Genomic DNA, 17,907 nt, shown 5'->3' with positions numbered 1-17,907 from the left:
ACAACAAGATTGTTAATTAATCCTTTCTCATTGCACAATACCCAGTCTAGGATCGCCTGTTCTCTCGTTGGTTCCTCAACGTATTGGTCTAGAAATCCATCACGTACACACTCCAGGAATTCCTCCCCCACAGTATTATTGCTAATTTGGTTTGACCAATCTATATGTAAATTAAAGTCTCCCATGATTATAGTTGTACCCTTCTTGCATGCGTCTCTAATTTCCTATTTAATGCCCTCCCCTACATCTCCACTACTGTTTGGGGGCCTATAGACAACCCCCACCAACGTTTTCTGCCCCTTGGTGTTTCTTAGCTCCACCCATACAGATTCCACACTGTGATTTTCCGAGCCAATATCCTTCCTCACTATTGCATTGATTTCCTCCTTTACTAACAGCGCTACCCCACCTCCTTTCACTTTTTGCCTGTCCTTCCTAAATATTGAATACTCCTGGATGTTCAGTTCCCATCCTTGGTCACCCTGCAGCCATGTCTCCGTAATCGCAACTATATCATACCCGTTAATATCTATCTGCGCTGTTAATTCATCTACCTTATTGCGAATGCTCCGCGCATTTAGACACAATGCCTTTAGACTTGTCTTTTTAAGACTGCTGGTCATCTTAGTTTTATTTTGCACTATGGCCCTATTTGTTTTTTGCCCTGGTTTTCTCTGCCTTCCACTATTGCTTCTTCCCGTTCTGTCTTTTGTTTCTATCCTTGTTTCCCCCTCCTCTGTCTCCCTGCTCAGGTTCCCATCCCCCTGCCATTCTAGTTTAAACCTTCCCCAACAGCACTAGCAAACACCCCCATGAGGACATTGGTCCCGGTCCTGCTCAGGTGTAACCCGTCCCGCTTGTACAGGTCCCACCTTCCCCAGAACCGCTCCCAATGTCCCAGGAATCTAAATCCCTCCCTCCTACACCATCCCTGCAGCCACGCATTCATCTGGTCTATTCTCCTGTTCCTATACTCACTAGCACGTGGCACTGGTAGTAATCCTGGGATCACTACCTTTGACGTCCTGCTTTTTAATTTATCTCCTAACTCCTTAAAATTCACCTTGCAGGACCCCATCCCTTTTTTCACCTATGTCGTTGGTACCAATATGGACCACGACTACTGGCTGTTCACCCTCCCCCTCCAGAATGCCCTGCAGCCGCTCCGTGACATCCTTGACCCTAGCACCAGGGAGGCAACATACCATCCTGGAGTCACGTTTGCGGCCGCAGAAACGCCTGTCTGTTCCCCTTACAATGGAATCCCCTATCACTATAGCCCTGCCACTCTTCTTCCTCCCCTCCTGTGCAGCAGAGCCACCCGTGGTGCCCCGAACCTGGCTCTTGCTGCTTTCCCCTGATAAGCCATCTCCCCCAACAGTATCCAAAGCGGTATATCTGTTTGACAGGGAGATGGTCCCAGGGGATTCCTGCACTACCTGCCTAGTCCTTTTACTCTGCCTGGCGGTCACCCATTTCCTTTCTGCCTGCGTAATCTTTACCTGCGGTATGACCACCTCACTGAACGTGCTATCCGCGATAATTTCAGCATCGCGGATGCTCCACAGTGAATCCACCCGCAGCTCCAGCTCCGAAATGCGGTTAGCCAGTAGCTGCAGCTGGACACACTTCCTGCACACATGGTCACCAGGGACACTGGTAGCGTCCGTGACTTCCCACATAGTGCAGGAGGAGCATATCACGGGTGTGAGCTATGCTGCCATGACTTGCCTTAGATTTACACTGCGTTCACCTCTCAGACTCTCCTCCCGCTCTCAGTCTCTCCTCCCGCTCTCAGTCTCTCCTTTTATACTGTGTTCACCTCTCGGACTCTCCTGCCTCACCTGTGACGTCGCACAGTAGTTTTCTCTTGTTGCAGGTCTGCTGCTGCTTTTATTCCCCACTCTCTGTCTTCTGCAACTCAGGTCCGCCACTGCTCTGCAGAAAAAGTTAGGAAAAGCAAGGCAAAGCAGCACCTCCTTCCCCCACTTCATCGGCCCCTGTATTTCTACAGTTTGTGACTCAGATGAGTCAGGCCTGCCCCACCTTCAGGAACCAGTTTAATCTAGCTAACCAATTAACTAACTACAGCAGCTCTCTCTGCTGACGCCTGACATAAACTTAAAAATTTAAACTTTAAAACTGAACGCAATTTACACTAGATTTTAAAGAGATTAACCCTTAAACTCGCACACTCACCAAACCTTTCTGTCTGATAAGGACACCCCGTGAAAGAGTTTGCAATCTACCTCCTTCTCTCAGCACTAACACACGGAGCTGTAATAAAGCTACCTCGATTTCATGGATTTTTCAACCCAGCTGCAAAGTCTTTCGAAGCCTCCGAAAGCTTGTGAATTTAAAATAAAATTGCTGGACTATGACTTGGTGTTGTAAAATTGTTTACAATTGTCAACCCCAGTCCACATCTTGCCTTTTTTGAGTCGAGATGTCGTTCTCGTCCGGCAGTGCTGAAGGTCTCCTCTAGGAGGCAGCGTCACACCAGGCTGGAGCTTGTTTACAACGGTGGGTGCCCTGCGAGGGAGTAATTATCACCCCCTGTCGCACTCAAATTATAAATATCAGCAGCTGTATTTACAGGTGATTGACATGCAGAGTCTCGGGAGCAGTACGTGTCTCCTATAATGCTCACCTCTCATTTCAGCCTCTTTATTTATCTGTTTCCTCTCCGTTCTCCCACCCTGCAGGCCATGACTCAACAGCAACAACAACTTGCATTTATATAGCGCCTTTGATGTACTAAAACGTCCCAAAGCGCTTCACAGGAGGTAAATTTGATACCGATCCACGTAAGGAGGTGTTAGGACAGGTGACCAAAAGGTTGGTCAAAGAGGTAGATTTTAAGGAGGAGAGAGAGGGCGGAGAGATGGAGAGGTTTAGGGAGGGAATTCCAGAGCTTCGGGCCCAGGCAGCTGAAGGCACGGCCGCCAATGGTGGAGCAATTAAAATCGGGGATGCGCAGGAGGCCGCAGTTTTTGTAAACTCGCACAAAATCAGGAGGAAATTCCGCCAGGAACTCTGCAAAAACAGCCGGAAATCTCTGACACGCTGAAATATTGTAAACAATTTTACAACACCAAGTTATAGTCCAGCAATTTTATTTTAAATTCACAAGCTTTCGGAGACTTCCTCCTTCCTCCTTCCTCAGGTAAATGTTCAGGATCCTCCACATCACGCTGAAATATGTCAGCACTACAAGGCCCAAACTTCACCTCCACCTGCTCACTGCAATAAACAAACCGGTTTCAAGGTCATTGCCGGAGTCCAAACCACACAGACCATCAGGAAAGAAAAATAAACCTTAATAATAAAGTTTACGTGTTGGCACGGGGCTGAGATCTCCCATCTAATCTTCAAAAATCACACCAGCCCCAAGTATAAGTAAAGAAACAGTTGGAATTTACACTGTGCCTTATGATATTTGCAGGGCTATGGGGAAAGAGCAGGGGAGTGGGACTGATTGGATAGCTCGTTCAAAGAGCCAACACAGGCACGATGGGCCGAATGGCCGCCTCCTGTGCTGTACGATTCTATCTCTCAGAATTATCTCAAACGCTGTACGTGCAACGAATGACTTGGAAATGTAATTTCAGACAGGCCGCTGTCCTCCCGCAGTCCCGGGGCTGGGCTGGGATTTCTGATGTAGTGCCTGAGCTCAGCCTCTCACTTCCTCCCCCAGTCACTCCGCAGGGATCTGATTTCTGCCCCCACACACCAGCCCTTCGCCCCCCGCCCATCACCCTGTTGCTCATGGCGGTGCCGTCACTCCAGTGCCTGACAGAGTGAGAGGCAGGAAACTCCTCCAGGGGGACAAGACAACTGGGCTCCACCTTCCACAGGGGGCAGAGACCCAGGGACTCGGGCTGATTCCTCCCTCCCCCGCTCCCCACCTTCCTAAACCAGGGCACTGAGGCCAATGGAGCACAATTCCTTTTAAGGTAATTCCAGTTTCCATCAGTGAAAACACTCCCTCCCTCCCTCCCATTCCCGTACAAAGACACACACGTACCTACAGCAAGACCCACACACAGAGTCACACAGATCCTGACACAAACACAGGCACACTGGTTCACATACTCACACAGGCATTCCCCCTCACACACTGGATTGTGTCTCATCTGTTTTAAAGATATTTGAGGAATGATGTAATAATTCAGAGCTGTTGATAAAATATATTAAACAAGGACTACACAGATATTAAACCAGCTTTATTTTTCAAACACTCCCAGGGCAGGTACAGCACGGGTTAGATACAGAGTAAAGCTCCCTCTACACTGTCCCATTAAACACTCCCAGGGCAGGTACAGCACGGGTTAGATACAGAGTAAAGCTCCCTCTACACTGTCCCATCAAACACTCCCAGGGCAGGTACAGGGTTAGATACAGAGTAAAGCTCCCTCTACACTGTCCCATCAAACACTCCCAGGGCAGGTACAGCACGGGTTAGATACAGAGTAAAGCTCCCTCTACACTGTCCCATCAAACACTCCCAGGGCAGGTACAGCACGGGTTAGATACAGAGTAAAGCTCCCTCTACACTGTCCCATCAAACACTCCCAGGGCAGGTACAGGGTTAGATACAGAGTAAAGCTCCCTCTACACTGTCCCATTAAACACTCCCAGGGCAGGTACAGCACGGGTTAGATTTTGATACCATTTGAGGGACATGAAGTGTGAATAATGTCACTTGCTGATGTGAATCATTTACCTGAGGAAGGAGGAAGCCTCCGAAAGCTTGTGAAGTTAAAATAAAATTGCTGGACTATAACTTGGTGTTGTAAAATTGTTTACAATTGTCAACCCCAGTCCATCACCGGCATCTCCACATCACGATGTGAATCATGTCATTGTGACAATTTGTTTTTTAGAAAATAACGTGATCTGCCCCCCCACTGCCCCTGTGACCTGCGACCTGCGACCTGCCTCCCTGTGACCTGCTCCACTGAGGCCATTGAAGAAGGTCAAACTTTATAAATGGAAATTGGAGGTGTGGCTAATTGTAGCATTGACCAATCAGTGGGCACAGTCCTCAATCAGCTGGTAACCCTGGCGCGTGGTCTGATGATGGGATGTTTGGGTCTGATAACGCCGTGGCCTTGGGCAGGAATACAATCCAAGTGAGCACCCACACGAGGGGAACATTAAGGAGCCTCGAGCAACGTGAGATTAGAGGGGATTTTTTTTTTTACTTAATTAAAAACAGTGACAGTGAGATTTGCATCAGGAGTGCCCCCAGACTGCCTGTAAATGCACCAAATCTAATGTTCAATGCTTTCTGTCCCCATATTCCCCTTAAAAAAAACCCTAGCCTTTAGCATTCCCATTCACCAGCTCAGTAATTTTTAAAATAACCTTTGCAGGAATAAACGTGACTGAAATTCGAAAGATAAACCTGAGCCTTGGGTTATAACGATTCTCTGGCCTCTTGCTCATCCCCCCACTCCCTTCACCCCACCATTGGCGGCCGTGCCTTCAACTCTCTAGGCCTTAAGCTCTGGAATTCCCTCCGCCTTTCTACCTCTCTCTCCCCCTTTAAAACGCTCCTTAAAATCTACCTCATTGTGTATTCAGTCACTCATCATAATATCTTTGTCTTTGGCTCGGTGAATGTTTTATTAATTGTGCCTCTCTGAAGTACCTTCAGAGTAATGATATTGAGTCTGTTTACAGTCTGGTTCTACCAAAACATACATTTGAATTTGTGAGAAAGGAATATTGGTTTATAGTTATGACTTTCTAAGATTAAAGTTAGTTTTGAAGTGTCTCTCTGAAGTGGATGTTCTTTCTATCTTAAGGATAGGGTAGACATAGAGAAGACATAGACTTGTGGGGGAGACCAGAACTGGGGGCCATAAATATAAGATGGTCACTAATAAATCCAATCGGGAATTCAGGAGAAACTTCTTTACCCAGAGAATGGTGAGAATGTGGAACTCGCTCCCACAAGGAGTGGTTGAGGCGAATAGCATCGATGCATTTAAGGGGAAGCTGGATAAACACATGAGGGAGAAAGGAATAGAAGGATATGGTGATAGGGTGAGATGAAGTAGGGAGGGAGGAGGCTCGTGTGGAGCATAAACACCAGCATGGTCCCGTTGGGCCGAATGGCCTGTTTCTGTGCTGTAAATTCTATGTAAGTTATTATTGTTAGGCCTGCAGTTTAAGTTATAACAAGCCAAGGTCTGAATGTGCTTTCAATCTTATAATCAGAGCTGGTTTATCAATTGTCAATGTTTTTGAAGCTGTTGTCAAATTTTGGTCGTTTTCCAGCTCGGCCTGTGTGCGAGGTGAATAATCACAGGAATGTCTAATGAACAAGATCATGACCGAGGCCCCAGGCCCAGACAGAATCACCCTAGGATTCTGAAGTATGGGATGGGACCTGGTCGATTGGGTGTTGTCAGGGAATCCTTGGAAACAGAGACTGTGCCTCAGGATGGGAGAATAGGGAACATAACGCCAATTGGGACAAAAACCAGACAACCAAAACCACTCGACCCGATGTCCGTTGCAGGGATAGGACTTGAGCGCAGGGTCACCAACACTCCCGGGTTCTCCCGCGGTCTCCAGGAATTAATGATTCATCTCCTGAGGCACTGCTGTGACCCAACACCCGGGATAAAAATCATAGGGGATTTAAACAGACAGCATATGTTTTTTTTTCATTTCATTTGAACACTTTGGTTTATTAGTTAGAAAAACATTGGAGATGGGGGAGAAAAGGCTGTTTGATTGAGAATCATCCAATTGGGTAACAAAGAGCCTGTTTGTGTGTATGTGTGTTTGGTTGTGTGTATATGGGTGTATGGGTATGTGTGTGTATATATCAGTATATGTAAGCATATATGTATATGGGTATGAGTGTATATGGGTAGGTAAGCATGTGTATATGGGTGTGTGTGTGTATATATCGTTGTGTATATGGGTATGTGTATGTATCGGTTGTATATGGGTGTGTGTGCATATGATTGTGTATGTGTATACGGGGCGTGTGTATATGGGTATGTATGTAAGCGCGTGTGTGTATATGGGTGTGTAAGCGCGTGTGTGTATATGGGTGTGTAAGCGCGTGTGTGTATATGGGTGTGTAAGCGCGTGTGTGTATATGGGTGTGTAAGCATGCGTGTGTGGGTGTGTAAGCATGCGTGTGTGGGTGTGTAAGCGTGTGTGTATATGGGCGTGTAAGCGCGTGTGTGTGTATGGGCGTGTAAGCGTGTGTGTGTGTATGGGCGTGTAAGCGCGTGTGTGTGTATGGGTGTGTATATGGGCGTGTAAGTGTGTATGTGTATGGGTGTGTAAGTGTGTGGGCGTGTAAGCGTGTGTGTGTGTGGGTGTGTAAGCGTGTGTGTGTGGGTGTGTAAGTGTGTGGGTGTGTAAGTGTGGGTGTGTGGGTGTGTAAGTGTGTGGGTGTGTAAGCGTGTGTGTGTATGGGTGTGTAAGCGTGTGTGTGTAAGTGTGTGTGGGTGTGTAAGTGTGTGTATGGGTGTGTAAGCGTGTGTGTGTATGGGTGTGTAAGCGTGTGTGTGTATGGGTGTGTAAGCGTGTGTGTGTATGGGTGTGTAAGCGTGTGTGTGTACATAGGGTGAGGACAGGATCGGACTCGGCTGCGACGCTTCTATTGTCGAATGGCCTGCTGTCCAGGCTGACGGGCGAAGAGTGGCCCCTCGATACCAGGGACTGAGCGCTTGTGGGAATGTCTCTCGGTGAGAGTCAGGACAGGAAGGGAGAGAACTGAAAAATAAAAGACCCTCGTGGACCCTGTAACATTGAGCCTGAATTATCGGGGGGGGGGAGTTGAAAAATGATCTGTCAGCTGCCTGTGGTGAGAAAGCAACAGTGTTTTTCTAAATGCTTGGTGAGTAATGTGAGAGGCTGACTGCCCACCACCTGCTCTCACACTGAAACCTGACCGGGTGGGTCTGTGTCGGTGTAGAGGGAGCTGACTGGTGACTCTCCCCTTCCCTCTCACTCACACGGGCACATGTGATGTTTTTAATGAGATTCACTAACAGATTGAATTCCACTGAGCGGTTTGGTTGTTGTCGGCTGGTCCCGAGGGCCCGGTCGGAGGGTCCTGGTCGGAGGGTCCTGGTCCCGAGGGCCCGGTCGGAGGGTCCGGTCGGAGGGTCCTGGTCCCGAGGGCCCGGTCGGAGGGTCCGGTCGGAGGGTCCGGTCGGAGGGTCCTGGTCCCGAGGGCCCGGTCGGAGGGTCCTGGTCGCCACTCTGTTGTCTGATGGTGATCCCGTTACCCCTGCTCCCAGATTGCGAGCGGACTCTTCCAAAGGGTTCTCCTTAGCCATTATCAACCCCCCAGGATTGTCCTTGTGTCTCCGGGAATCAAGGAGAAACCCAGGGAGAAAAATCATCGGGGTGTTAGAAAAATGAAGGGTTCAGTTATAAAAATATTGGAGATGAAGAAAATGGCTGTTTGGATGATTCTTGACTTGTCAGTCAATCAGGTAATGAAGAGCCTGTTCGCTTTCCGATTGGCTAGGAAGGCGGGACACTGAGGATGGGCATGTCAGGCAACCAATGGCGGGATGGTGGGGGCAGGGCATCATGAGGATGGGCGTTTCGGGCAACCAATGGCGGGAGTGGGGGTTGGGGGTTGGGGGGGGTGGGAGGTCATGTGATGAAACCTCCAGGAATACATCCAGTCAGAGTTGGCAACCCCCTAGTTCTCCTGGATACTTTCCCTCTACCCAATCTGGGGAATGCGGTGCTCGGGTGCATCCCTCTGTTCAGTGGGGAGGTGTCCCAACTGATTTGGTACCGAGTCTGACACACAGCAAGATCCCAGATTCGATGCCCAATCTCTATCAAGTTGGCTGATTTCAACCAGAGCGGCAGTAGGGATTACAATTGGCCTCAGGATGGAGGTGAGAGGTGCAGAGGCAGAGGGGAAGGGGGAAGGGGAAGGGGGAAGGGGGAAGGGGAAGGGGGAAGGGGAAGGGGAAGGGGAAGGGGGAAGGGGAAGGGGGAAGGGGAAGGGGGAGGGGGAGGATCAGCCAGGGACACTGATGGCCAGTGGAATAGGCAAGGCTTTTTATCGAGGGGGTGTCTCGATATGAACTTTGCCAATCAAACATAACTACTTTGAAAGGTCTATTTTTCAAATAGGAATTTCACAATAAGGTCTAAATAGGGGCTTAAAGAGTTAAACCTTGAGGACAAGTTGCACAGACTAGGCTTATATTCCATTGAGTTTAGAAGGTTGAGGGGAGATCTAATCGAGGTGTTTAAAATAATAATGGAATTCGACAGATAGAGAGAAGCTATTTCCTCTGGTGGGGAGAGTCCAGAACAAGGGGGAATAATCTTAAAATTAGAGCCAGGCTGTTTAGGGGTGAAATCAGGAAACACTTCTTCACACAAAGGGGAGTGGAAATCTGGAACTCTCTCCCCCAAAAGGCTGTGGATGCTGGGGGTCAATTGGAGCTTTGAAGACTGAGATCGATAGATGTTTGTTGGGTAAGGGTATCGAGGTACAGGTCAACCATCAATCTGATTGAATGGTGGACCAGGCTTGAGGGCTGAATGGCCTCTTCCTAATATTTATTACTCTTCCATTAATCTAACAATTCAAATAAGGCAAATGAAAGGGAAATTAAGTCTTGTCGGAACATAAACTCGAAAGTACAAAGTCTAAACTTTGTATCGCAGGTTTCTCAATAACTTCACTGCAAGATCCCATTAAACATTTATAATGTTCAACGAATGGGTTCTCACTGGTCAAATTGTGGAACTGACTCGCTCTGGGAGAACTGTGTTTCTATCAAATGTTGAATCATAGAATCATTTACACAGAAGGAGGGCCTGTACCAGCTCTCTATTTATCCCTCAAACAATACAACTAAAACAGATTCTCTGATCATTATCACATTGCTGTTTGTGGGATCTTGCTGTGCGCAAATTGGCTGCCACGTTTCTACATTACAACAGTGACTACACTTCAAAAAGTACTTCATTGGCTGTAAAGCTCTTTGGGACGTCCTGAGGTGTGAAAGGCGCTGTATAAATGCAAGTCTCTCTTTCTTTATCTGTACTTTTAATGGGATATTTTATGACGAGGCCTCTCCTACATTGCCAGGGCCGCCAAACAGCTGTGGCCAAAGGCTGGTTGGAGACCTGCTCCCAGACTCCATCAAAGTTGCCCTGTATCACTTGTCTGGAGGTGGGTAAGTGTGGCTGTGGGTTGGGGGCTCCCCTCCCCCTCTGTGAATAAGTTCCCCTCTGCCCCGCACCCCCCCTCTGCCCCGCGCCCCCCCTCTGCCCCGCGCCCCCCTCTGCCCCGCGCCCCCCCTCTGCCCCGCGCCCCCCCTCTGCCCCGCGCCCCCCCTCTGCCCCGCGCCCCCCCTCTGCCCCGCGCCCCCCCTCTGCCCGCGCCCCCCCTCTGCCCCGCGCCCCCCCCTCTGCCCCGCGCCCCCCCTCTGCCCCGCGCCCCCCCTCTGCCCCGCACCCCCCCTCTGCCCCGCGCCGCCCCGCGCCCCCCCTCTGCCCCGCGCCCCCCCTCTGCCCCGCGCCCCCCCTCTGCCCCGCGCCCCCCCTCTGCCCCGCGCCCCCCTCTGCCCCGCGCCCCCCCTCTGCCCCGCGCCCCCCCCTCTGCCCCGCGCCCCCCCCTCTGCCCCGCGCCCCTCCCTCTGCCCCGCGCCCCCCCCTCTGCCCCGCGCCCCCCCCTCTGCCCCGCGCCCCCCCCTCTGCCCCGCGCCCCCCCCTCTGCCCCGCGCCCCCCCCTCTGCCCCGCGCCCCCCTCTGCCCCGCGTGCCCCGCGCCCCCCTCTGCCCCGCGCCCCCCTCTGCCCCGCGCCCCCCCCTGCCCCGCGCCCCTCTGCCCCGCGCCCCCCCTCTGCCCCGCGCCCCCCCCCTCTGCCCCGCGCGCCCCCCCCCTCTGCCCGCGCGCCCCCCCCCTCTGCCCCCCCCCCTGCCCCGCGCCCCCCCCCTGCCCCGCGCCCCCCCTCTGCCCCGCGACCCCCGCGCCCCCCCCCTGCCCCGCGCCCCCCCTGCCCCGCGCCCCCCCCTGCCCCGCGCCCCCCCCTGCCCCGCGCCCCCCCCTGCCCCGCGCCACCCCTGCCCCGCGCCCCCCCCTGCCCCGCGCCCCCCCCTGCCCCGCGCCACCCCCTGCCCCGCGCCCCCCCTGCCCCGCGCCCCCCCTGCCCCGCGCCCCCCTGCCCCGCGCCCCCTGCCCCGCCCCTCCCTGCCCCGCCCCTCCCTGCCCCGCCCCCCCCTGCCCCGCGCCCCCCCCTGCCCCGCGCCCCCCCCTGCCCCGCGCCCCCCCCTGCCCCGCGCCCCCCCCTGCCCCGCGCCCCCCCCTGCCCCGCGCCCCCCCCTGCCCCGCGCCCCCCCCTGCCCCGCGCCCCCCCCTGCCCCGCGCCCCCCCCCTGCCCCGCGCCCCCCCCTGCCCCGCGCCCCCCCCTGCCCCGCCCCCCCCTGCCCCGCGCCCCCCCTCTGCCCCGCGCCCCCCCCCGCCCCGCGCCCCCCCCCGCCCCGCGCCCCCCCTGCCCCGCCCCCCCCTGCCCCGCGCCCCCCCTCTGCCCCGCGCCCCTCTGCCCCGCGCCCCTCTGCCCCGCGCCCCTCTGCCCCGCGCCCCTCTGCCCCGCGCCCCTCTGCCCCGCGCGCCCGCCCTGCGCCCCCCCCCCCCCCCCCCGCCCTGTGATCAATACAAATAACCACAGACAATGCAGCAACTATTCTGGGTTTAAAGGGCACGACGTCTGTGGCTACTGAGCTCTATTTAAGATTTGCTGTGGCCGGCTGGCCTTGTGCTTTTGTCGCTGGCGTTGTGGGTGAGATGTTATGGAAGTTTGGAAAGTCTACGCAGAATATCTTGACACAAAATAACTCCGAAACACCGCAGCAAAGATAATCCTGGGCTCCGACGCTGCTATATCTTAACAACGTCCTCCCACCCCTTTGATTCAATCAGAAGGGGATCCAGTATCCACTGAGGGTGTGGAGTAGATTAGAAATAAAACCTGTGTAAAACCATCGCAAGAGGTTTCATCCTGAACCTGACACACGCAAAGCAAAAATAACAGGAGGAGTATCCCGTATCGGATGTCCTGGGTATTCGGGCTAATATTAGGAAGATGAACTTAACAGGGGTTTGCCTGTGTGGTGTCGGGATTATGTTTAAATAGATGACGGCATTCCTGTTGTCCCACACTCCACGGGACAGATCTCACCCCATCCCCCACTACATCCCCGTTCCCCTTAAGGAACCCGGAAAACTGGGAATCATTTTCCTTCTCTTCCGGGTCCATCCAGCGATGTGAGAATTCTGGAGGCAGGGCGCAAGGATGCCCGATGTTCCCAGTTGTGCCTTTTTTTTTTATTAAGTACCAGGTGCCCGTGGAGCCAGCTGTTTCACATCTGTACCTCCTCCTGCCCCAGGGATTGGAGCCATCTTGAACAGGTCGATTTCGCACCTCGTGGAGTAACAGGCGAAGGAAATGCCGACACAGTCAGTGGCATCCGACACTGACAGCTGGCACTCACAGGGTACTGAACTAATGGAGTGGTAATCCAGAGAACGTGAGTTCAAATCCCACCATTGGCAGGTTGAGAACTTTAATTCAGTAGAAAAACATCTGGAAATAAAGAGCTGGTGTCAGTAAAATTGGTTCACTAATGAATTTCCCCGTTATCAGTCTATCAGGGGATCAGTCTGAATTGTCCTGTCCCCCTCCCCCTGTTGTTATGGGCTGTGGGGACAGGACGGAGCCCCATTAGTTTTTTTAACCAAGGTGCTGTGGGCCTCTCTCGTCCTCCCATTGGCCCAGCGCGCGGGGAGCGCTGGTAAATCACATCCTCCTTCACCGCTCTCCCAGATTACCACGGTGACCCGGGCGGGTCGCCTGCTCTCCCCGGTGACCCGGGCGGGTCGCCTGCTCTCCCCGGTGACCCGGGCGGGTCGCCTGCTCTCCCCGGTGACCCGGGCGGGTCGCCTGCTCTCCCCGGTGACCCGGGCGGGTCGCCTGCTCTCCCCAGGGAGTGGGCTCAATCCCCCGTGGGGACGGGACAGGAGCGACGGTTGACTGAAGGAGTCAGAAGGGATTTACATTAACAACACTGTGACCGAGACAGCAGACCGAGACAGCAGATGGAGCAACTCCAGCCCGACCCAAACATTCATTACAAGTCACCAAGGCCTCTCACAACAAACGTTATTAAAAAGCACATTTGTGATTACTTTGATTAATGCCGATTATTAATTCCTCACCATTCCCTCACTCCTTTATTCAGCTGTCAAACACTGGGCCATGTTTCCTGTGGTTTCATTTTATTTTTGTACGTGAGGAGGATTTTCTCCCTAGTTCCTCGCTCGAGGTGGGGGGCAGCTGTTAACTGGGGTGTTACAGAGTACGGAACCGTAATGGGACGGTTGAGGGAGACGGAGACTGAGAGGACGCCCAGCGTCTGCTTATAGGACAGTCTTTGGCTGTTGGATTGTGGCCTGAGGATATGGAGCGAATCTGGGGGGGGGGGGTTAGGGGTCAGGAATGACCCCCCCCAGCCTATTCAGACACTGCCCAATTCCCCATTCCACTCCCCCTACTGATTCAGAAAGACCTGCATTTATTAAGCACCTTTCACGATGTGGCAGGTGGTTCACTTCCGGCTTGTGATCAACGCTTCTTGCCCGGAGGCCGAGAAAAGGAGCAGAACATCTAGGGCGGAGAATGATGGGGGTGCGTGTGGAACTGGCCAGGGGCTGTGGGGCTGTTGGTGTCACGGAGTTGATAGATGGCAGTCTGGGCTGCACCAGCTGTCTCTTCCCTCTCTTCCTCCTTCTCGTGCTGTTCTTTGCCAAGTTTCCAAGTGACCAGGCGTGAACGTAGGATAAAGTTTCATATGTCATTAGTGACACTTGCCCCTTCTACCCCCTCGTCCCCCCCCCCCGCCCCCCCACTCCGACACCGACATGGTCAGGCTACGCAGGCTCGTGTCGACCGAACTGAGGAGCTGATCCTCGAATTCTGAGCGGTTCAGTTGCCGTCTCTCAGAGACGGGGTGAGGGTCTGCAGCTGTCAGCAATGGACACAGTCAGTGGCTATTTTTTTTTGCACATTGACGTTCTGAAACAAATCCGACTCAATTTGTCAGTCAAAGTCGACACCTGCAGGAAGAGGCCGCTCGACCTAAGTTATGTTTTATTTTCTCTGTTCCTCTCGTTAAACTGCTGATTCACTTCTGGGTTGCAGTTTCGTCGTCCCCGCTGCCCTCTCCCATCTCACTCAACTGCCCATTCTCATTACTGAGCAGTGGACACATAACGCTGCCAAGGAATATAATATCACTTAAAGATTAACTGGCACGAATTCCCCAAAGTGTGAGGGACTTACAAGTGACATATGGCTGACATGTTACTTGTTTATCCCTCCAGTTTCCTCCTCTCTGTCTCTTAACGAAAGACTTGCATTTCAACAGCACCTTTCACAACCTCAGGATGTCCCAAAGCGCATTAGAGCCAATAAAGTCCTTTTGAAGTGCAGTAATGTAGTTGTAATGTAGGAAATGCGGCAACTAATTTGTACACAGCAAGATCCCACAAACGACAATGTGATAATGACCAGATAATTTTTTTTTAGGAGTTGGTTGAGGGACACCTGGAGAACGCCCCCCTGCTCTTCTTCGAACAGTGGCCGTGGGACTTTTTATTCCCACCTGGTTTAATGTCTCATCTGAAAGACGGCCCCTCCGACAGTGCGGCGCTCCCTCAGTACTGACCCTCCGACATTGCAGCACTCCCTCAGTACTGACCCTCCGACAGTGCAGCGCTCCCTCAGTACTGACCCTCCGACAGGGCAGCGCTCCCTCAGTACTGACCCTCCGACAGTGCAGCGCTCCCTCAGTACTGACCCTCCGACAGGGCAGCGCTCCCTCAGTACTGACCCTCCGACAGTGCGGCGCTCCCTCAGTACTGACCCTCCGACAGTGCGGCGCTCCCTCAGTACTGACCCTCCGACAGTGCGGCGCTCCCTCAGTGCTGACCCTCCGACAGTGCGGCGCTCCCTCAGTGCTGACCCTCCGACAGTGCGGCGCTCCCTCAGTACTGACCCTCCGACAGTGCGGCGCTCCCTCAGTACTGACCCTCCGACAGTGCGGCGCTCCCTCAATACTGACCCTCCGACAGTGCGGTGCTCCCTCAGTACTGACCCTCCGACAGTGCGGCGCTCCCTCAGTACTGACCCTCCGACAGTGCGGCGCTCCCTCAATACTGACCCTCCGACAGTGCGGCGCTCCCTCAGTGCTACACTGGGAGTGTCAACCTGGATTATGGGGCTCAAGTCTCCGCGGTGGGGCTCGAACCCACGACCTTCTGACACAGAGGCGAGCGTGCTCCCCACTGAGCGCCGGCTGACACTCGCTGTCCGTCGGCCTGTACCCTCCGAGGGGCCGTTTTTTCGTGTGAGTTCAGTCAGTGAGCATCAGCGGGATACTCGATTGTGGTGGGAAGGCAGCCTGAGCCCACCCTTCCCCCGGGACAACCTCAGTGCCCTTCCAGTAGGGGTCTGGGTGGAGCTGGGAGCCGGAATGAGGGATGATTTTTCTCCAAGAAAGTTAGAATTGATCACAACTCTAAATGATGGTTTGGTTTTAATCAGGGCTCCCGATGGCGAGTTCCCCATCGTGTAGTGATTTATTTCTGGGTTGTTGCCACACAGTCCTCCACGAGAACCTTCGACAGAATTCCTGCGGAGAGGTTAAGCGGTTGTGAGCAGCTGCTGAGAGGTGTCTGTTACTCGGGCAGCTGGTGCAAGAATCCACCCTGTGCCCTGGCGCCCGGCTGGAATCCTTATCTCACCGTGACCCTGGTGACAAGGGGGAGGGAAGATGAATAATCTTTGATGTAAATCGGGGCCTTGCCCCACACGGCGACTGGACTCAGCCCTGGCGGGTTAGTCACACTTCCTGCTGGGGAGAGGGTCCTCGCTCGGGGGAAGGTAACTGGTTGCTGTGGGTCTGTGTGGACAGTGGGTCCGCACCCTCACCTCTGGGTCAGAAGGTCGTGGGTTTGAGTCCCAATCCAGAGGCTTGAGCCCATAATTCAGGCCGATGCTCCTGGTTCAGTGCTGAGGGAGTGCTGCACTGTCGGAGGGTCAGTACTGAGGGAGCGCTGCACTGTCGGAGGGTCAGTACTGAGGGAGCGCTGCACTGTGGGAGGGTCAGTACTGAGGGAGCGCTGCACTGTCGGAGGGTCAGTACTGAGGGAGCGCTGCACTGTCGGAGGGTCAGTACTGAGGGAGCGCTGCACTGTCGGAGGGTCAGTGCTGAGGGAGCACTGCACTGTCGGAGGGTCAGTACTGAGGGAGTGCTGCACTGTCGGAGGGTCAGTACTGAGGGAGCGCTGCACTGTCGGAGGGTCAGTACTGAGGGAGCGCTGCACTGTCGGAGGGTCAGTGCTGAGGGAGTGCTGCACTGTCGGAGGGTCAGTACTGAGGGAGCGCTGCACTGTCGGAGGGTCAGTACTGAGGGAGCGCTGCACTGTGGGAGGGTCAGTACTGAGGGAGCGCTGCACTGTCGGAGGGTCAGTACTGAGGGAGCGCTGCACTGTCGGAGGGTCAGTACTGAGGGAGCGCTGCACTGTCGGAGGGTCAGTGCTGAGGGAGCACTGCACTGTCGGAGGGTCAGTACTGAGGGAGTGCTGCACTGTCGGAGGGTCAGTACTGAGGGAGCGCTGCACTGTCGGAGGGTCAGTACTGAGGGAGTGCTGCACTGTTGGAAGTGCTGTATTTTGGATGAGACTTTAAACCAAGGCTCCGTCTGCCCTCTCAGGTGGACGTAAAAGATCCCAGGGCCACGATTCGAAGAAGAGGAGGGGGGGGGTCCCCCCTGTGTCCTGGCCAATATTTATCCCTTATCCAATGACACTAAATTTATCTCATTGCTGTTTGTGGGATCTTGCTGTGCGCAAATTGGCTGCCGCATTTTCTCCATTACAACAGTGACTACACTTCAGAAATACTTCATTGGCTGTGAAGCTCTTTGGGACGTCCTGAGGTGGTGAAAGGTGCTATATAAATGCAGGTCCTTCTTTCTCACCTTTGGAAGGGGCTGGAGATTAGAGCTGGCCCTTACTGGCTGAGCTCAACTAACTGGAAGGCTGGACAACTGGACACTCCTGGCAGTGGGTTCACCTCGGTCACGGGAGCGAGTTAGTGTGGGGCTCCCGATCCAATTGGCTTCATCACACTCTCACTTCCTCTTGACTTTTCAAGGATTTTGTTGGTGGGGAAAGTCTGGAAGCTTTGGGCTGTTGTGTGACTCATCAACTCAATGGGAAGGAAGGTCAGTGGAAGGAACAACAAACGACACAATAGAAACAGTAACGTGGGGCCTTCGTCGTGGGATGGAGACAGACCCTGCTGTCGTTTCCGTGCACTGAGAGGTATGAAGGTGCTTACGGCACTGTGGGTGCAGTGGAGTCACGTACTGAAGCTTGGATCCAGTATCGTCTGGCACTAGGGCCTTCGTGGTTAGGCTTCACTCACGAAAGAAAGAAAGAACCTGCATTTCTCCAGCGCCTTTCACAACCTCAGGACGTCCCAAAGAGCTTTACAGCCAATGAAGTACTTTTGAAGTGTAGTCACTGTTGTAATGTAGGAAATGGGGCAGCCAATTTGCGCACAGCAAGATCCCACAAACATGACCTGATAATGAACAGATAATCTGTATTTTAGTGATGTTGGTTGAGGGAAAAATATTGGCCCAGGATACCGGGGAGAACTCCGCTGCTCTTCGAATAGTGACTCGGGATCGTTTACATCCACCTGAGGGCAGACGGGGCTTTGTTTTAACATCTCATCCAAAAGACGGCACCTATGACAGTGCAGTGCTCCCTCAGTACTGACCCTCCGACAGTACAGCGCTCCCTCAGTACTGACCCTCC

The 17,907-nt window shown here is 53.7% G+C and overlaps 1 protein-coding gene across 6 annotated transcripts in view; it reads left to right on the top strand.

The window, feature by feature from the left end:
- The window catches only part of LOC137340998 (WD repeat-containing protein 38-like), a 63,383-nt gene that overhangs the window by 29,016 nt on the left and 16,460 nt on the right, over positions 1-17,907 (top strand). For 2 of the 6 annotated variants that reach the window (XM_068003807.1, XM_068003806.1), the window contains exon 8: positions 10,109-10,192. The exons of 1 other annotated variant lie outside the window; for it this stretch is intronic. In XM_068003807.1, coding sequence (XP_067859908.1) covers positions 10,109-10,192 — 84 coding nt within the window. Of the gene's footprint in view, positions 1-10,108; positions 10,197-12,407; positions 12,549-17,907 lie in introns of all 6 variants that reach the window. 3 more of the 6 variants (XR_010966935.1, XR_010966934.1, XM_068003809.1) reach the window with 3 other exon arrangements.

This window comes from Heptranchias perlo, chromosome 23 (assembly GCF_035084215.1).
Source record: "Heptranchias perlo isolate sHepPer1 chromosome 23, sHepPer1.hap1, whole genome shotgun sequence".
Classification (NCBI taxonomy): Eukaryota; Metazoa; Chordata; class Chondrichthyes; order Hexanchiformes; family Hexanchidae; genus Heptranchias; species Heptranchias perlo.
The sequence above is the reverse complement of the archived record's forward strand: the minus strand, read 5'-3'. Positions and strand labels throughout refer to the sequence as shown.